Genomic DNA, 21,949 nt, shown 5'->3' with positions numbered 1-21,949 from the left:
TTTTGAAAGTAATTAATGGTTCTTTAAAGAGTTGGTAAAAGTTTCTTAATTGATGTCTAAGAACACATTGTTGAAGCCTCTTGAGTAGAAATCCCAAAAGAGATGTTTGAAAAGTGTACCTCTACATCAGTTCTCCATGTCACGACTAAGAACATATGGTAAAATTTTGCTGCCAATCATCTGCAATTTGTGACTTCTCTGTATTTGGTCAAAAACTCTTGAAAATCATGTTCTAACCAAATATGTGCCTTGCATGGAACTTCTACTATTATTTGAATACAATGGTCAAAATCCACTGGCTCGCCCAAGTCAATATCATTGCTTGTATAGGAGACTTTAGTTTCTGAAACATCCCATCTCTACATATGTTTACTTATTTACACCTTCCTTGGTTCATCATGTTTACTTTGCAAATTCTCATGATTCCTGAAGTATCATTTTGACTTTGTAATTTACGGGGAATTTTATTGTTTAGATTAATTTCTTTTATTTTCTAAGACTATCATTTTTACCAGGGTCTTGGTTGACAACAATAATCAATTTGCTCGATAGAGATTTGTTTGATGTGGACTCTTTCAAAATCATCATGGGCTCTTTTGACCACCAACAATGATTATCATGATATTCATTTCTTAACAATATTTACCAGAGTAACGAGAATCGCCATAAAATCGCCTGAATCAGCGATTCGGCGATTAGATTCAGCAATGGCGATTTTTTTGGAGTCGGAAATCGCCATTGCCGATTTCTTCAAGTGAATCGCCTGAATCGCCGATTCAGGCAATTCAGGCAAAAAATCGCATGAATCGCCTAGAAAAATCGGCAGGAATCGCCCGCGGCCAATAAAGTATAGAGTTGTAAAATTTTAAAAAATTGCTTGGTTTTTTTACTTTGTTTTTGACCATTTCTCTTTGTTATAACCCTAAAGGGCCTTCTATTTATTTAACATGAGTAGAAGAGAGGAAAAGTGAGAGAGAAGAAGAGAAAAGAAAAGCCATAGGTTTCTAACCGGCAAGAAGAAAGAGCACAAAAGAGATCAGCAATCCATTTGGGGAGGCCATCAATTGCATTGGGAGCATTAGGGAGCCAATCTCAACACTCCTCAACTCATTTGCAAGAGGTAAGTGCTCTTTTTTTTTTGCATGTTAGTGTATTATGCATTTTTTGTTAAATTTTTATAGTTTTCAAGATTTTTAGTTTAGAGCTTGAATGTTCTTTATTTTTACTAAGTTGCAAACTAGGGTTTGTTGTTTTGTAGCTTTTATTAGCTTCAAACTTTGATATTTTACAAATAAATTTTTATTGCAGCAGCCTTTGCTTTCATTTTTTGCAAATTCGCAATGGGTAGAAAAGATGAATGTTGGAAATATAACGAAGAGTTTCCTGGAAGAACCAAATATCAAACAAAATGTATTTTTTGTAAAGAAAAAATAACTTCTGGGGGTATTTATAGATTGAAATACCACATTGCTGCTATACCTGGACACGATGTTACAATTTGCACTCACCAAACTCCTGAGGCAAAACGCACTTGCTTAAGGGCATTAGAAAAAATTGAAAAAGACAAAGCCAATAGGAAAATGCAACTTGAAGGGTTAAGGGGTATTGGCTCCCATGTTCCCGCATTCGCATCTGCAGCCGCATCCACATCTGCATCTGCATCAGCTTCTGCATCTGTAGGTTGTGTTGGAGAGGGTTCTTCTAGGCCTCCTTTTTATCCTAGTTCTTCTGCTCGTGCTAGTGCTAGTCGGTCACATACTGAGACAGAGTCCCACACCAACCTATTGCAGCCTAGAGTGCGGAAAAACAGAATGGATAGTTACTTTGTGCCCCGCACTACTCCTGGTTCCCAACCCACGCTTGAGGGCATGGGTTTGAACAAGGAAATTCATGATGCTGCCAGAAAGGAGATATGCAAATTTTGGTACTTTTGCAACATTCCATTTATTGCAGCCAGGTAATTGATTCTTTTTTCGTTGTTTTCTTTAAAGTTAAAATTAAAAGTAAAAGTAAAACTTTAATTATATTTACTTGTTTTATAATTTGAGTCTTTGACATCTAAATTTTTATTTGTGACAGGGCTCCTTATTGGCAGAACATGATAGACACGGTTGCTACTTGTGGTCCGGGGTTTAAAGCCCCAACTGAGGCTGAGTTGAGCGGATACCTCTTGGATGAGATGGTAGAGGACATGAGGGCTGAGCTCGAGGAGAACCGAAAGGAGTGGATTGCAAAGGGTTGCACCATCATGACTGATGGTTGGACAGATAGGAGGAATAGAACACTCCTCAATTTTCTTGTATCCTGTGGAGGTAATTGATCATTCTACTTTCCTACATACATAATTGTAAATTTTGATTTGTTGAATGCTAATTTGTTGATGATCCATTTAATTTTAATATTCTAATTCGTTGTTTTGTTACTTGTAGGATATACCATGTTCATCAAATCCATTGATGCTTCCGCACATGTAAAAAATGCCACATACTTATGTGAGGCTATTGAGGAAGTCATAGCAGAGGTGGGAGAACAAAATGTGATCCAGGTGGTGACGGATAATGCAGCAAGTTATGTTGCTGCAGGTAAACTTTTAACTTTTCAAGTTTTGAAAATAAATTTATTTGAATTTTGAAATTTGAATTTCTAATTGACTTAAAATTGTTGTAGGTAAACTTTTGATGGAGAGGCACCCCACCATATTTTGGTCCCCTTGTGCGGCACATTGCATTGACCTCATGTTGGAGGAAATTGGCAAACTTGAGTTTGTCAAGTCATGTGTGGAAAGGGCAAAAAACATATGCAAATTCATTTATAATCATTCATTTGTCCTTAGCACAATGAGGAAGTACACAGAAGGCAAAGAGTTAGCTCGCCCAGGTATCACGAGGTTTGCCTCGAATTTCATCACCTTGCAGTCCTTGTTGACATCAAGGGATGAATTGAGGAGCATGTTTGTTGGGCGGGAGTGGATTTCCTCTTCCTATGCTACGACCACTGTAGGGATAGATGTGGCGGATTGCATATTTGATGAGGATGGTTTTTGGAAACTCGCTAGAGAAATCCTACAGGTAAATTTATTGCAATTTAACATTTAGTATTTTACTTTTACTTTAAGTTATATTATTTTATATTTAAGTTTTGACTCAAGTTTTTTGTTTTACTTTATATGTAGGTCACTGAGCCCCTTGTAGCTTTGCTATGAACTGCTGATGGGGAGAAACCCTCTATGGGCTACATTTATGAGGGCATGGATAGGGCCAAGGAGGCCATCAGAGCCCAATATGCAGGAGTACAGGAGAGGTATGGCCCTATTTGGGACATCATCGATAGGAGATGGCAAAATCAGCTCCATCGACCCATCCATGCAGCAGCTTACTTTCTGAATCCGGCATATCGTTTCCGTCCTGAGTTCAAGGCGGATGCGGAGGTTCTCACTGGCTTATACACAGTGATTCAGAGGTTGAGTAGCGATGAAGATAGCGCTGCTGCGATTGTTGAGCTAGACCAGTTCAACAATAAAGAGGGGCCACTTTTCTCTAGCAGGATGGCCATAAATGCTCAGACAACACTACAGCCAAGTAAAAATTAAATAATATATTCAATGTTCATGAATCTAGATTCTAATCTTAAAGTTGATTATGTAATTTTAGAGTTAACTTGTAATTTGTAAATGAGACTAATTGTTTCTATTTTCAATTTTTCCCTTATTGCAGATAGATGGTGGCAAATGTTTGGGGCCACAACCCCAAAACTTCAAAAAATTGCCATTCGTATTCTGAGTCAGCCAAGCAGCGCTTCTGGATGTGAGCGCAGTTGGTCCATGTTCAAGCACATCCATTCGAAGAGGAGAAACAGGTTGACAGTGCAGAAGTTGAATGATATTGTCTTTGTTCATTACAACCTCCGTCTTAGGATCAGACAGATTTTGGGCACTGACTCCTCTCCGATCATTCTAGAGGAGATTGATCCAGAATCAGAGTGGCTCACAGAGGTTGTGGATCCAGTCTTCACTGAGGAAGACCGTGTGTGGGTTGACCAGGTGGATATAGAGGCTAAGGCAGCTAGAGCACGTTCTTCAGGCATTGGTAGACGCACACGTGCACGCACAGGCACAGGCCCTAGCGACGTTCATGAGCCTATCTTACATGCGGGAGATATGGCTCGGCAGTCCTCTAGGACCTACATTAGACGCCTTGCTACTAGGCAGACTGGATACTCAGAGGCTGAGGCTGAGGCTGCAACCGAGCTTCAGGATGATGTTGAGGATGATGATGATGACTATGAGTCTGAGGCTTGAGCTGGAGCCTTGTTTTTATATTTTGTTTACAGATATTGATACTGAATCATTGATAGACATATGTTTCAAACTTTCATGGATCTTCATCTTAGATTCTTACATACATTTATGATTTGATGTCTTATGGATCATCTTACATACATTCTATGATTTAAATCATTGTGATCATTTGATTTCTATTTACTTCAGCTAGCCTACAATTTACATTTTAGATAACATAGTTACATATGTGATGGATTTTATGTTCCATGTTTATGTATGTTAAGTTTTAACTTCTATTTGATGATGTTATAGTGTGTTTAAGTTATATTCAATAAAGGGTGCATGAAATAAGTTTTAAATTGTTAAAATCTTTAAATTTAAAGGGTTTTTTCAAATTTGCCGATTCATCGCCGATTCATTGCCGATTCACGATTCGATTCGGCCTTGCCGATTCCGATCCGATTCCGATTCTTGTTACTTTGATATTTACTATTACTCTAAATGCTATCGTTCACATTTCATGGAGTTTGGTAACATTGTTTCCTATAATATATATTCAACTTAATATTTGCTATTTATTCTTACAGGTCTGGCTGTAATATTATTGCTTCCTATTTATTCCTCTATCCCTTGCCTTGTTCTCATTTTGTACACAATCATTTCTATATGGTCGGGTATTATCTTTATCTTTAATCATCATTGTAAATGATATGTATTTTCGAAATTAATATATATGCCTCTATGAATTTGTATGAACATGATCCCTGCCTCTACCTTTATTATGAATCATAAATAGTCTTTCATTTCATCTCTTTGACATCTATAATGCTTTATAGATCTGTTCATATTTGTGAAGTCCTTTGGCATCAATTATAATGTTTCCATCAATGTCACACATATCTTTGATATCAATAATAATACTTACATCACAGACGCCTTCTTTTCTAATGAAATGTCTACAAAATACAAGAACAAGCATTGTGTACCAATTGTTAGATTTAACACATCAATGTCCTCAACGGCTTAATCTCATGTAGTTCAACAACTATTGAGTGGAATGCTGGCAGCTAGAGTGTTGGTCTTCTGAGACACTTCCAAGTATGCTCTAGCAATACCTTTACTCCTGAGCCTCGATTTACAATGGTATTTGTCAATTTTTGGCCCATTATCTCCATATAAATGACGACCAACTTCCTTCCAATGACGAGTATTGCAATATCAAGTTAGTAGCTCAACTGTCTATTGACTTCTACATCGGCTTGCCATGGTTCTGGTTGTTGGTGTCATTACCAACTACATCGGTAATGTCCACCTTTAATTATGGCATAGTCTGCAAAAGGTTAAATAATTGTACAACTACAATAGCTTGCAACATCTATCTCATGATAGTCTCTCACACTCTAACCACAGGGGTCTACTAATGGTCTTTCTCCTCCACTATCACCTATTTAATGCTAGCTCTTTCTTCCTAAAGTATTTCCTTCTCTATATGAAAAAGAGGACAAGCAACATTCTTGGTTTGGAGTCCATTGATCGCAAGTACTTCCTCCTTCGGGTCTTTTACCTCTAGCATATTTACTTCCTTTCTATTTGGGCAGCTAGTGTCCTTATGGTTCCCTAGAGCACACCACTTGCACATCAAACTCTTGTTGTAATGCTCACTCTAACAATCCTATGTGAAGTGACCCCACCCATTACACCATTAACACTACATGATAGGATGTCCTCTGGAGTCGTATTGTAATTGACTCCACTATTGATTTCCATATTTGCTTGGTAATTCATTGTGAACTTTCAATGGGGTGGAATCTACTATCATGTCCTCCATTTTCACATTCTCCTCTAAAAGAAAATATTAACAAATGTAGATGATAAATAATAATAAACAAAAAAATAATTCAAATATGAACAAATAGATTGTTTACCGTACTGGTAAAGAAATCAACACATACAGACAATGGAACACGAACACGAACAGCAGAATTATATTCGCATATGCCAGAACATTCATTATGCTTCACAATATTAGTAATAGTAGATGATGATGCTTTACAATGATCCCAGACGAGATATAAATACTACCGCCGAACCTTCCCGAAGAAGTCTGCCGGCCACAACATTACATCCACTACAAACTATTTACCCGTCGGCTACAAAATACAAAACACCGACGACAATCATTCCGTCGGCTACAAAAACACCGCCGGAACCATCCAGTCGGCTAACACCATCCCCCCCCAAAAAAATAGTCGTCTCCTGACGACTAACAAAATATCTGAGACAAATTAACAAAGTACATTAACAGAGTGACTACAACAAAAATATGCTTCTGTCACATCACTTCCACATTCATCCCGTTACATCTGTAGCCTCTGCTAACACAATACTGTCTCCTCACGCTGACCTTGATAGCCACCCGTGCTGCTTTCTCTGTTTTCAATTCCTCGGTACCCTGAGCCAATTGTCGTTGCACTGCCTCCAACTGGATGATCAGCTCCTCCCGAACTCTCTACGCATCCACCAAGACAGCCTCACGGCCAGCACCTACTCTCAGTGCTCTGGTACACAGACACTCCATGCCTGCAGCAGCTCCAAGTCTTCTCGATTGGTCAGACTCCCACGACTGATATCAGACACCAAATTAGCACTTCGCAACCCACCCAAAAATGCACGGAGCACACCATCTGTCATTTTTTGCCGATTCTACACTCTTTCTGGCAACCACTGATGCTTCCCCTTCCCTTTGGCATTATCTGTCACTCATTCTGAACAACTTGAATCTGTCGTCGTTTTTTTTTTAACTATAGAGGTAACAGTCATGCACAGAAGTATTTCATTCGACAGAGCAAAGATGACCAGGAACATCTTTACAGGACTCTCTGTCACCAATATCACTCTACAAAATTTATATACTTGCCCATCCACAAATTACAACCCGAGTGTATTTACAGCAAGATCGGACACCTCACAATCTCCTCGCTCATCTACAAAGTAAGCTTTGCAGGAAATCATCCAAACCGATCGGTCGGCAAAACAAGCCCGAACAACTGCAGGGCATCCCGAAAACTCGCATCTTTACACTTCTCAATTTCCCGTGAAGTATATTAATGCTTCCTCCGGTTCTGTCACAAGCTTGCGTCTAGCACTTGAAACTCTTTCCGACTAAACTCCTTGCGAATGGTGGACTGGTGGTTGCGACTTCCAAAAGAACGACGCGGGTTCTGATTTTTTTTTATTTTTTTATTTTTTTATTTTATTTAGCCGCCTTCCAAACTGCTTCCGCGGACAAGACAGGCCGGAGGAGGGAGTTGACAGCACTAGGCGGTTTCATTTTCCTTTCCCGTGGGGAGCAAAAGATGAAAAAGGAAACAAAACAGGTTTGATAGAAGTCCGCGGCCGATGACTTGGAGGCTTTGTTTCTCGCGGGATGCTTTCCGGCGGAGAAGTTAGAGATTTAAAGCCCACGGACAGGCTGCCCACGGGGCTTTTTATTTACCCACAGATAGACTGTCCGTAGGGCCTTTGCCTGTCACACCCGCGGACAAACTGCTGCCTGCGGGGCTTTTCATTTATCCGCGGACAGACTGTCCGCGGGGCCTTTTCCTGCCACACCCGCGGACAAACTGCTGCCCGCAGGGCCTTTGCTTCTTTTTTTCTTTTTTTAGTTGATTTTTTTTTTTTAAATTTTTTTTTTTGGTTTCTTTTTTTCTTTTTTTTTTTTGACAAAAATAAAATAAAATAGAAAGACAGCACCTCAATTTTGCCTCCAGGCGTCGCCATTCTGCAAAGACAACCGAGTCAGCTGGCCATTCTGTGACAGCGACAGAGTCTTCCTAGCATCATATAGTTGCAATTTAAATCCGTTGACTACCGGAGGCACCTCTTGCTCGTCCAATGTCTCCAATTTTATCACCCAATTGTGCTGACCTCCCAGGTCTGATCTGGTCCAACCCATCTTGCCTTAAACCTTTCTTGTTTCATTTCATCCTGACCGTCGTACTTGAGTACCAATTGCCCCGGCTGAAACCTACTGAGTTTGTCATGCCACGCCTTATGTCTGTTCTGTGTTACCTCCGTCGCCCACTGTGCCTGCGATGGTCGCGCATCTAGCTTATTTCCTTGCTGTCAATACCCTTCAAGTAATTTTATGATGTGATGCGTTTTTTTCCTCCTGTGCGGTCCATTCACCGTGTACTGAATGGTGGGATCTTTCTTTTTTCTGGGTCTGTATTGTATGTCCTTCCCTTCTTCATTCATAACCTCTTTGCATCATCTGCTTCTCTGTATTCCTCCGGACACCCATTTTCCTCCTTTTTCTCACCTTCGTCGACCCTTAGCATATTACAACTCGGAAAGAGTTCGTAGTCTTCTATTTGCCAATGGTAAAGGCCATTCACCGAGTCTAGGTCGTCGTCATTCGATCCTCCGTCTAGTCTCAATATTCCTTCTTCGTTCGGTTCCATTCTTGTCTTTCCTTCGTCGTCATTTCTTTTGTCATCATTGTCGCCTTCACCTTCTGAGTCTGACAATGCTGCCTCCTCACCTACTGTTTGTGTGTGCAGGTCAATTATGAATCTTTTGCCTCCACGCTCCATTAATAGGATATTTCATTTCCAATCATGTTTTACTTTTGCTTGCACCAACCAATCCCGTCCCAGAATAGCATCATATCCTTTTCTTTTCAATGGAATGACTGCAAAATCCAATAAAAATGGTTGCGTACCAATGGTTACCGGTTGTGCTTTCAAGATTCCCAACGGTTTGATTCCATGTTGGTCTGCCATGAGCAACTGAAATGCAGGTGGCCACAATGTCGGCTTTCCCAACTTCTTCCAAGTATCCTCCAGCAACACATTCACACCGGACCCTCCATCGACAATTGTGTCTGTCAGAACGTTTCCCAAAATCCCCATCTCGATGACCGCCGGATGCCGTCCGGAGGTGAGTGCCAGCAGCATTGGGTCAGTTGTCATCACTTCCCTATTGTCCCTTCCTATGTCCTCCATTGCTTTCGAAAACGGTGTATGATTCAGAATGGCCGTCCTTAACTGGGGCATTGTGAGAAGGTCACTTATCTTGACCGGTATCTCCGTTTGTAAGATCTGTCGTACAATGTTTTGTTCTGCGAAGTTCCTTGCCAAGGTGTCGGTGATGTCCTTCAACTAAGATGTCCCCGCTGACAATGCCTTTGCAATTTCCGCCTGCGCTTCCCCCAATTTTCTCTTTTGCTCCGCTTGCCTTCGTGTAATTGCCAGAACCTCCTCTACATCTGTACCGACAGTGATTAAGTTTACTCCAGACTTTGGACACTTGGAATCTTCGTGATCGTCGGGTCCGCACCATCTGCATAATAATTTCGGTGTGTTTGCTGCTGTACAATCCTGCGCAAAATGACCCCACAAATTACATGCTTGGCATTGAACGATTGGCCGTCCGTTTGCATTATACTGAGTTCGACTTCGGCTCCCATTATTATTGTTATTGTTTGCATTGTTTTTATTTTTCCCTCTGCTATTATTCCTGTACCCTTCGGATGTGGCACCATCAATTTTTGCATTTCCGTTACTACCCGACAGGGAAGCCTGTTGCGTAAGAAGCACCTGCGGAGATCCTCTTGTCTTCATGTTAAAGGGACAGTCCTTTGTCGAATGGCCCATGATCTGACAAATGTCACAAAATTGGTTCTTTGGACACGATCCTTTAGTATGACCGTTGGTCTTACACTCCGTGCACCACAGTTCACTACCTTTTGGCTCCTTCTGCATGTATTTAAACTCCTTCATCATGCGAATCATATCCTTCTGTAGGGCACGAACCTTCTTGCTGCTACCTTCGTCGTCGCTACTATCATCTCCGGCAGGCTCATCGTCATCAGAATCAGAGGAGCTAGTTTTCTTCTTCTTTGTCTTCTGTTCACTTTCAAGGTCCAGTGCTCTGTTATACGCATCCACATATGATGACGGTGGGACAATTTTCATTTCCCTCTGCAGTTTCGATTGTAGGCCGTCCACGAACCATCTTTTCTGCAATCCGTCCACCGGCTTGCTTTCCATTTTGTTTATTAAGTCTTTTAATCTCATGGCGTAGACGCGAACAGTTTCGTGCTTTCCCTGTTTGGTATTGAAAATCTCTGCTACAATTTCATTATCATCCCGCAAGAGTTTAAATTCCACCAAGAACTCTTTTTTAATGTTATCCCAGCTATTTAGCTTTTGTGGATCCGTATCCGAAAATCAATCAATCGCCACACCCCGTAGGGTTGCCGAAAATTGCCCGACCCATTCGTTGGCATCTGTGATTCCATTTGCCCGCCAGATCGTCTCACATGTCTTACAATGTCGGATGGGGTCGGCTGTACCATCGCCCTCAAACTTCAGCAGCTTTTCTTTGGGTCCCGCCATCACAACTGAATTTGGTAGAGAGGCATTACTGGGTCTTGCAACACTAGCGTTGTTTACTCCAACACTGGAGGTCGACACTCCCGCACCAGCGGTCTGTACTCCCACATCGGAGGTCTGAACTCCCACACCGGAGGTCTGAACTCCCACACCGGAGGTCTGCTCTCCCACACAGGCGGACTGCTCTCGCACACCGGAGGTCTGCACTCCCACACCGAAGATCTACACTCCCACACCGAAGGTCTGTACTCCCACACCGGAGGTCTGCACTCCCACACCGGAGGTGTCGACAGCTGCGAACCTTGGTGAAGAAGAAGGATCTTCTGAAGTTGTTTCCCGCAAAAGTCTATCCCGGACGAAGAGGTCACTCCACGCTCGTGCTCCCTCGGCACTGCGAGCCATGCGAGTTGATGCTCTTCCGTCTGAATTTTCTTCCCTTGGCGAACACAAATTCAAGAACTCCTCTCGTGCTTCTTCCACCAATTCCACCCGCTGCCGAGTCTCCTCCAACAATTCCTCCGCACTCCGGTTTCCATCGGCAATCTTTTGGAATCTCCTTCAGCGTTCGGCTTGCTGTGCCAGAATTAAATTCTCTTGCGCAATACGGATTCCATCTTTTCCCTTGACCTTATTCCGATCCTTGTTAAACTGATTTGGCATTAATCTTCATTCTTCCCACCTTCCAGGTTCATAAGGCAACGGCGCCAAATGTTTACCGTACTGATAAAGAAATCAACACATACAGACAATGGAACATGAACACGAACAGCAAAATTATATTCGCATATGCCAGAACATTCATTATGCTTCACAATATTAGTAATAGTAGATGATGATGCTTTACAATGATCCCAGATGGGATATAAATACTACCGTCGAACCTTCCCGAAGGAGTCTGTCGGCCACAACATTACATCCGCTACAAACTATTTACCCGTCGGCTACAAAATACAAATTCTTTCGTCGACGACAATCATTTCGTCGGCTACAGAAACATCGCCGGAACCATCCAATCGGCTGACATAGATTAATATCATTAATACAAAATGATAAAATAGGATTACAATATAAGTAATAATAATGAATCATTTATAAAAAGCTATTATTACTATTAAATACTAATATGATATATCATCAAGATATAATTAATAATCTTGAACTATCATATTATAATATAATATATATATCACATGATTATAATGCAATTAAAATAATTATAAAAATATATAAATAAAAAATATTATAAATATAAACTAACCAATTATTATAAATATACTATTTAAAGATTCAAAGGAAAGGAGAATGAACTTAAAAAGGGGGGGAGAAGAATAAATACAGAGTATTCTATAGAGGAAGTTCTATAAATTTATTTATATCTAAATAGGAACAATACCATGAGTTTATATTGGGATCTCATAACATTGGGACAATGAATATGAATTGGAGGTTTTAGAAAATACGGATGTGGAAGAGAGTTCGAAAGCATCAAACATTTTAGGGACATTGATTATCGTTAAACCTGAATATTCACGTGATAATCATCTACTCCTTAAGGGGGATATTATTGCAGAGGTTCAATCAACAACCAAAACACATTTGACGCTCTCATGATGACTCACCAAATAATATATATACTGGTCACAATTAATAAGTATTACTCACACCAAGATAATATACAGATGGAGATTTCAGAGATTTAATAGTTGACGTACAGTTAACAAATTTACAATGGATGTGACTATCCACATCATTAGTGGGAGATATTCAGATAAACCACAAATATTACCATAAGCCTACACAGCATAGACAAGGTTGGATCAAGTCCATTAGTCGTGGAAGTTGCCCGTGAGATCAGAAACAGCAATGAGCATAAAGAATCAGACCCTTCCAAAGTCAGTAACATATAATCAATGGTTTGATTAAGTATTTACTATTACTGCTGATGCTTCAAGGCTGTGAAGTTATTCAGAAGGAATTTAATAGTTCGGCAATGAGAAAATGCTGCTACAAGGAACCACAGAGCAATACAAAAGGCATCAAAGGAAAAAGACTTTCGAATCAACATACAAATCCAGTTATAATGTGTTCTCCAAACAATTGCAGCATCGTAAAGGACAATACGTATCATGTACATTTGTTAAGTATGAACCAAGATCACAAGCGTAATATAAGTAATATTGGAAGAGAATATGTGATCAACAGCGAGTGGTTTACAGAGAGTCAAACAGATAATTATTTATATTCAATGAATTATATTGAGGCTTGGGTAGATGTCAATTAGTGTGTATAAACAATAATCTGATTCTCAAGAAGGATAATGTTTACACAAATATGTGGCTACCTTGGTGACCATATACAACTACCATATTCGCTTTGAGAAGACATTGGTATCTGCATGAGAAGATGGGTCAAATATATTTATTTCTGTGGTAAAGCCATATACAATAAAGGGTACATAAATATAAGAAAGAAAAGTAATGAGAGCTGATTCCAGTCACCAAATTTACTATTTCACGCATCTACTAAACTCAGATCAAGGAAAGAGGAAATATAAAAAATCCAACAACACAGGTCTAGAGATACATAAGAAGATTCTATCGCAAGACTACATAGTAAGAAATTCAATTAGATCCTTCAATCAAACTCTCAAGTTCACAAATAGAATTGTTAGATTGTGATCACAGAAGGAATTTTCTAAGGGGTCATAGAAGGGACATCATAGTGGTATTAGAGCATGATCTTGTCATCGTGCAGGGTAAAAGATATACAACCATCAAATAGAAGAAGAGAAAAGGAGTACCCATCATGCAAAAAGTGGACATCATCATCAACATCAAACAACACAATAGCGCTATGGATTGACAAGTCTCAGAAATAAGACATATGATAACAGCAATATCTATTCAGTGGGAAAAAAAAGAGTATAAGGAACATACTGAGATTGCCTCAAGATGGTATGTGGTAAAAATGAGTTATGTACAAAAAGAGGGCATTCATAATGAATGTTGAGATTCTTAAAGGGACTCCAGAGATGCAAGAGATTTTGTAGAGGGCATTTTTGAATGTCAGTCATAGAGGGCATTCATGATAAATGTTGACCATAGAAAGCATTCTTAAATGTTGGCCACAAAGGGCATTCTTTATGAATATCAGCCATAAAGGTCACGTTGGAATGTCGACCATAGAGGACATCATGTGAATGTTGGCCATAGAGGGCATTCTTGAGTGTTGGCCATAAAGGGCCTCCTTGAATGTCGACCACAGAGGACGTCGGGTGAATGTCGGCCATAGAGGGCATTCTTGAATGTTGCCCATAGAGGGTGTTCTTAACACCGCCATGCCTGGTAGAGGGCACTTTTAGTGAATGTCGTCATAATTGGCAAAGGGTGTTTGAAAGATCCAAAAAGGATCCTTTCATTGAACTTCTGTAAATTTTAATTAAAATAAAATATTTTTCTGTGCTTTCCTTGTGGTCTTAGAGAATTAGACAAAAGTTACAGAAAGTTTTTCTTCTTTTTTTGTATTTTCCAGATATAAGTAACACAATAATTAAAAACAGCAACAAATAATATAATATTCAATCAACCAAAATAGCTACAAATCATACCAAGCAAGATATGCAATCAATATGCCAGCAAAGGTGTTTACAAACAAGGAATGAAGACGCCAACTGCAAGAATGGACCAGCCATGCACCAAAAGGGTAGGGATGGCTCACATAAGCCAACCAACAAATCACGTGTCAACTGAAAGGCAGCCATACGACTGCTATAGTCACACCAAGGCAGCAAGAAGATCCCAATGTGCCAAACAAGACTCTTAATGTGCAATACACAAGCACTCCCCAATGCTGAACTTAACAATCTTTGTTAATTGTTGAAACAATAGTGTAGAATACTGCTGAAATCATCCATTGGGGCTTGCATCCCAGTCCTCTACAATCGCTCCTCAAAGAAAAATTGCAACTACCAAGAATGAAAATGGAAAAGATAATGAAAGAATGAACCAAAATCTCTTTTTATCTCCCTCTCAAAGCCAATCGAATCCTAAAGGGAGAATATGCCTTTCTCTTTATTATAAAATGGCATCTTCTCAATTAAAAGGTCTTTATGTATAGGAAAAACACCCCTTTCCTCAAATAACATAATTCTAGGTGCCTAAAGGTCTCCAAACGATGAAAATAAGCTATAATAATTCAAGACTTTTCCAACAAGCTATAACACATAAGCTTGCTTGACCAGATGAAGCCAAAACCCCCTTATTACTCCAATTAGCTATATAAATAGCTTTATTTTAATTTCTTTAAATGCAAACTTAGGAAATATTAAAAATATTTCCTTTTATTCAACTGGAAAGCCAAACCAACCAAATAATCACTGAACAGGTCATGTCACCTACCTCTAACTGATGTTGGGCAATGTGGCCCAACTGGCAGTCCCATCCCTAAAAACTAGGGATGCTCCTAGAAACTAGGGAATATACCCTGTCACCCTGAAACTAAAACCTTATACTGGTCCCGAGGAGCCTTAAATTTGATCACTGCCACAACCACCTAAACTTAAGGAAAATCCCTAAAATTAAGGAACTGCCCCGACTGGCTCTCAAACTGACTGTAGAACCAACTTTAGTCACTAAGTATCCAGTAGTCTATATCCACCACTGGTAACCTATGAGACTCCAATAATAGGCCAACTCTCATGACTTTGCTAGTCAGACTAGAGAGGGGACATGACAGTGTTCTCAGTGAGCACCACCATTGTGGGCAGAAAGCATTCTTCGTAAGCCTCACAATGCTTGGCAAAGGGTGTTTTTAGTGAGCATCGCCACTCTTGGCAGACGACGTTGTTAGTGAGAATCGTCATTTGTGGCAAAGGGCATTCTTATAGAAGGGGCAGAGGCCATTCTTATAGAATACCACCCTTACTGACAAAGAGCATTTTAGAGATTCTGCATCTGAAAGATTTATTCATCAGAAGTGAGAAACAATTATGTGTGACAACATCAAGATAAGTTTCTTCTTTTAAATCATTCTTTATAATTTAAAGATAATCTTGTAATATTTAATTTTATATTTATAGCTTTCTAATCCCAAATTGAAATTATTATTGCAAGACTATCGATCAAATCATAATGAGAAAGTATTGAATTGCTTGAGGACAAGCAAATTTGGGAGGGAAGGACTGTCATGTCCTCCATTTTCACGTTCTCCTCTAAAAGAAAAGATTGAGAAATGTAGCTGATAAATAATAATTCAAATATAAACAAATAGATTAATAATATCATTAATACAAAATGAAATAATAAGATTACAACATAAGTAATAATAATGAATCATTTATAAAAAGCTATTATTACTATTAAATACTAATATGATATATCATCAAGATATAATTACTAATCTTGAATTATCATAGTATAATATTATATATATATCACATGATTATAATGCAATTAATATAATTATAAGAATATATTGATCAAATATATTATAAATATAAACTAAACAATTATAATAAATATATTATTTAAAGATTCATAGGCTGCAACCTAATCAGAATAGTCACAACCTTCCATCAAATGGAATATATATAGGAAAGGACAATGAACTTAAAAAGGGAGGGAGAAGAATAAATACATAGTATTCTACAGAGGAAGTTCTATGTAATGACCCTTACTATAAAGGCCACTGAAACCCTCAAACTGGACTTAGGAATTTTGTCAAACAGTTGGCATGTAACCGAATAACGCTGCAATATTACTAATTGTTGTACAACGAAACCTCAATATATGATGCCAATAATGTATGAACAACAATTTCCAGATTATAACACTACCAATCTAAGAGATAGATGACAATATGAAACTCAAATATGAAGTCCAATGCAATTCTGATTTTATGACAGCAAATAGAACTGATTACAATAAGAGACTGTCACAACTATGCACTTCTAATACATCAAGCTCTTCACAATGCAATGTTATGACATGAACAATAACCCAGTTCAGATTTGGAATGCAAATGACGAAACTTTTACAACAGTTATTAATGACTGAAAATAACTATTTATGCAATGACAGTGCTAACTGTTCTAATCCATAGCATGCAATATTTTGGCAATCAAAACCTCAGTTTGTGCACCTGGAATAGCTCCAATTTTGCCGGATATGAATGCTGAATTAATGCCACACGAAGACCTCACAATCTGCCCCAAACCGACTCACAAAATTGCTGCTGCTGCCCAACTGACAGGGCCGTACAGGTACGGCCTGGTACAGCTGCTAGATAAAAAATATTGCAGCATTTTTTTGTCACTCCAAAAGCAATAAATCTGGGCGCCTAGGGTTGCTGAATAACCCCCTAAAATATGAAATTCATCCGTCAAGCCAATTAGGAGTTATGAGCAAAAACGTGTGTTCAAACCCTGGACTGACAGTCTGAAAATAATGCACAACTGTGTCTTCAAACCCTGTTAATCAATCCACAAATGCTAGGGCACAACTGAAACCCTTATTCCAACCAAAGTAAACCCTTATAACTGAATCTCAATGAAGTCCAAATGAGATGGCTGAATTACCAACTCCTCAAATGCAACAATTCAGGTGATATTTCACACCCTCAAAGTCGCCAATCCAAGGGAGTGATTCGTTCCCAAAGATCAAATAATAATTTGCAGACCCAAGAGACTACAAATTTGCTCCACAATGGAAGAAGTAGAAGAAATCTCAAATCCAAGCATGTCCAAAATGAGAGGCCCAGCCCTCTATTTATTCACTTTTCTAAGAAGTTGCTAGAACTTCTAGAAACATCCTTTATAAAATCTCATTATAATGCACTTTTTATAATAAAGTAATTTTATAAAATAAAAAGTGCAACTCAACTTTAAATTATAACATGTAGGCCCCAATAACACATAATAATAAAATATAACCTCTTAACACTTCTTCAAGAGCAAGATATGACCATCTGATCCGCAGAATTGACTCTCTCCACACCATTTGCCTACGAGAGTCTGGAATAGGCAAAATCCATGATCAATGTCATGTCGAACTAAAGAGGGGACATTACAGTCCGCCCCTCCTGAAATTGCTTGGCCTCAAGCAATCTCAACGCCGGGTGCTGCAAAATAGCTTCCCCCTCCCAAGTAGCATCCTCAACAGGTAAATCTTTCCACTTAACCAAGTATTCTCTGATCACTCTTCTACGAAGCTGCTTTTCTCTGCTCTCCAGGATGGATTCTGGCACTAAAATCAATTTTCCCTCATCGTCTAAAGGAGGTAATACTGCGGAAGGCACCACATTCTGACCCAACGCCTTCTTGAGGCGGGACACATGAAACACATTGTGCAACCTGCTGTCTGCCGGAAGCTCCAACTCATAAGCTACCTCACCAATTCGCCTGATAACCCTGAATGGTCCGTAATAGCGTGGCTTGAGTTTCTCTGCACCACTCTTCTTAAGAGTAGATAGCCTGTATGGCTGCAACATGAGGTAAACCATATCATCCACCTCAAAACTACGCTCAGTCCTCTTCTGGTCTGCATACTGCTTCTTCTGGTTCTGAGCTCTCGCAATATTATCTTTGAGAGTAGCAACTATATCCTTACACTTCTGTAATAATTCTCCTGCACTGGGTACCCGGTTGTCGCCCAACAACAAATCCAAGAAACTAGGTGCTTCATAACCGTAAAGTGCCATGAAGCGTGTCATCTGTATAGTGATGTGATATGTAGTATTGTAACAATACTCGCAGAGATATACCCATCTGACCCAAGCTCGCTGCTGAGCTGCCACATAATTCCTTAAATACCCTTCCACCCATTTGTTCACAATCTCCGTCTGACCATCGGTTTGTGGGTGATAGCTAGTGCTGGGTGTAAGCTCCGTGCCACATAACCGGAATACCTCCTGCCAAAAATGACTCATGAAACGGCTATCCCTATCACTCACAATGTTCTGAGGCAAGCCGTGCAATCTGAAAACCTCCCTAAAGAAAACCTCTGCCACTTGAGCTGCTGAATGTGTAGTGGTGATAGGAAAGAAATGAGCATATTTCGTTAATCTATCTACCACCACATAAATACAATCTCGTCCTTGTACCTTGGGCAAACCTGTGATAAAGTCCATGGAGATGCACTCCCACTTTCTGTCAGGGATCAAAAGTGGCTGTAGGAACCCTGCCGGATAGGTGTGTTCTTGTTTGTTTTGCTGGCAAACAAGACACTCTCGAACGTACTGCAAAACATCAGCTTTCAGCCCCTTCCAAGTGAACCGCTCTCGAACTGACCTGTAAGTCTTGAAGTACCCGGGATGGCCTACTATCGGTGAGTCGTGAAATGCTCTCAAAATCAGTTGCTTAACCTTCGATCCTGGGACTAGGTAAATCCTGTTCTTGTAAATGATTAAATCATCTACAAGTGTATATCTGGTATCAATCACTGTTCCCTCCACTATATCGGAGGCCCATGTATCCCTGGCATACTCTGCTATAATCAAGTGTCGCCAATCCTCTGATATCTGAACCATAAGAGTGAGGTGTGGCCTTCGAGAAAGAGCATCTGCAACAACATTCTGAGTTCCCTTGACATATGAGATGTCAAAATCATATGCCTGCAACTTACTTACCCACCTTTGCTGGCGATCATTCAGGTCCCGCTATCCCAAGAAATGCCTCAAACTGTTATGATCAGTTTTAATACAAAACTTGCTACCCACAAGATATTGTCTGAATTTGGCCAAAGCATGCATGATGGCCAACATCTCCTTATCATATATACTGAATGAACACTCGGGGCCTCTGAGCTTCCTGCTCTCATAAGCTATGGGGTGCTTATTCTGCATAAGTACAATACCTACTCCCTCTCCAGATGCATCACATTGAAGCTCAAATGGCTTCGTGAAATCAGGTAATGCTAGAACTGGGCACGTAGTCATTATCTCCTTAAATCTCATAAAACAGTCCTGTGCCTTCCGAGTCCACACAAATTCCCCTTTTTTCAGTAGATCTGTCATGGGAGTTGCATGTCGTGAGTAGCCACTGACAAACCTGCGATAGAAACCACATAAACCAAGGAACCCCCTCAACTGTGTAAGGTTCTCTGGTGGAGGCCAATCAACAATAGCGCGAATCTTTTCAGGATCCATCCACACTCCATCTGCACTAATAATGTGTCCCAAATATAACAGCTCGGTCATCCCTAAGTCACATTTGGACTCTTTTGCATACAAGGACTCCTTCTGTAAAATGCTCAACACTGTCTCCAAATGCTCTAGATGCTCCTGCCATGATCGGCTATAGATCAAAATGTCATCAAAAAACACCAGCACGAATTTCCTCAACTGATGGTGGAAAACTCTGTTCATAGTGGACTGGAAAGTGGCAGGTGCATTGGTCAGACCGAAAGGCATGACTACAAACTCAAAGTGCCCACAATGACATCTGAAAGCAGTTTTCTCAATATCCTGTTCACGGACTCTGATCTGGTGATATCCTATTCTCAAATCAATTTTCGTGAAATAACAAGCCCCATGCAATTCATCTATCAACTCATCAATGCGAGGAATGGGATACCTGTTCTTAATGGTTCTCTTATTTAATTCCCTATAATCAACACACATCCGAAGAGTTCCATCCTTCTTTTTTACCAAAACAACAGAAGATGCAAAAGGTGACTTACTTGGTCGGATGTGCCCCATAGCTAGCAACTCCTCGATGGTCCTTTCGATCTCATCCTTGAGTCGCTTTGGGTGTCGATATGGTGTGATCATGATAGGCTTAGCACCTTCCTTCAGCTCAATAACATGCTCAATGCCTCTGTCCGGTGGCCTGCCAGGTGGAATCTCACTGAATACCTTTTCGTACTTAATCCTCAATTTCTGAATATCAGGATGATATTCCGTCTTATGTTGCTCCTCCTGTGTAGGTGTCAAAGTACAAACTGCTGCCCACTCTATATCATTATGCCTAGTTAATCTCTCCAGCCGCCTAAATGAGATAGTCCTGATGTCTCCATTACGGATAGCCTTAAGCACATGAGTCCTACCATTCACTTCGAATTGTATCTCCATATCCTCTAGTCTCAGGGTAACCACCTTCAATGAATGTAGCCACTGCATTCCAAGTACTATATCCATGTCACCCATGTTGACCACATGATAGTCCGCCTTAAACTCATAGTTGTTCAAGCGCAAAGGTAGGTCTCGTACCAACCTATCACAACAAAGAGTGTATCCATCAGCTACCTTGACTCTTAGTCCCACGAACTCATCAGTAATGAGTCCACGCTTCTCCAGAATCGTGCATCAATGAAATTATGTGTGGCACCTGTGTCCAATAATGTAATAACCTTTTGCCCAGCCAAAACTCCCCGAAGTCTGAAAGATCCCTCTCTCTGGATACTAGACAGTCGTGCTTCCTGTAAATGTAGCTCTGTTCCCTGCTGTTGCCCTGCACTGTCTATCTCCTGCTCTCCCTCTGCTTCATCAGGATCCTCATCATGATGTTCTGAACTATCTGAATCTGAGCCTTCGTAATAAGCCCACATTGCTCGGTTGGCCTTCCCTTTTGGCCTCATAGGACAGTCATGGCCATACTCATACGGGCCTTTGCAATAGAAGCATAGCTTCTTCCTACGCAAGTCATTAAGTGTCTCCTTTTCCAACCTCTTACTTTCCTCCTTAGGTAGTTGTGCCTCTCTATGAAAGGGTTTCCTGTCCCTATATTTTCCCGAAGGGAAACTCTTTGCCTGGAATTTATTTTTAGAAGCTGAAGAGGAATCCATGTCACGAGCTTTCTTAATGGCTTCCTGCAAAGTGGGAGGGTTGAGAGCTTTAATCCACCCTCTCAACGGATCAACTAGCCCATCCATAAATAAAACCAATAGCCTCCGTTCAGATACATCTGTTACTAACACTGCAAGTTTCTGAAATTCTGAAATGTATGTTTCCAATGATCCCCATTGTTTAAGCTGAGCTAACTCCTTGAAATGGAGTTTTGGATCCTTCTTATCAAAACGTTCAATCAGTCTCTCCGTAAACTCCACATATGAGGTAATGTGTGCATGACCCATAGTGATCATACCATGATGTCACCACTCGTGTGCTAACCCATCCAGGTGAATTGCTGCATACTTAATAGCTTCTTCCTCAGACATAGGGTTCAATTGAAAGTATGTGTCAAGTTTTTGAACCCAAGCTCTTGCTGTAGACTTCCCCGAGCCATCATAATATGGTAACTGAAGTTTCCCTACTTTCTTTCGTAGCTCATAGCTCTGAG

The 21,949-nt window shown here is 40.1% G+C and overlaps 3 protein-coding genes across 5 annotated transcripts in view; 2 read left to right on the top strand and 1 right to left on the bottom strand.

The window, feature by feature from the left end:
• GLA1 (Folylpolyglutamate synthetase family protein) overlaps positions 1-21,949 on the bottom strand; it is a 261,863-nt gene that overhangs the window by 53,950 nt on the left and 185,964 nt on the right. The window lies entirely within an intron of this gene.
• On the top strand, positions 176-3,095 carry LOC149544625 (uncharacterized). Its single transcript, XM_089796549.1, has 5 exons — positions 176-1,120; positions 1,312-1,957; positions 2,080-2,312; positions 2,430-2,582; positions 2,668-3,095. Exons 2-5 carry the CDS (start codon positions 1,341-1,343, stop codon positions 3,093-3,095), a joined length of 1,431 nt encoding a protein of 476 aa, XP_089652675.1. The 5' UTR covers positions 176-1,120; positions 1,312-1,340.
• Positions 3,248-4,474, top strand: LOC149544624 (uncharacterized). The gene is made up of 2 exons (XM_089796548.1): positions 3,248-3,578; positions 3,714-4,474. Exons 1-2 carry the CDS (start codon positions 3,248-3,250, stop codon positions 4,295-4,297), a joined length of 915 nt encoding a protein of 304 aa, XP_089652674.1. The 3' UTR covers positions 4,298-4,474.

Source organism: Cupressus sempervirens, chromosome 8 (genome assembly GCF_028749045.1).
Source record: "Cupressus sempervirens isolate cs-2001-9-10 chromosome 8, ASM2874904v1, whole genome shotgun sequence".
In the NCBI taxonomy this organism is placed as follows: Eukaryota; Viridiplantae; Streptophyta; class Pinopsida; order Cupressales; family Cupressaceae; genus Cupressus; species Cupressus sempervirens.
Note: the sequence above shows the minus strand (reverse complement) of the source record. Positions and strands in the feature narration are given on the sequence as shown.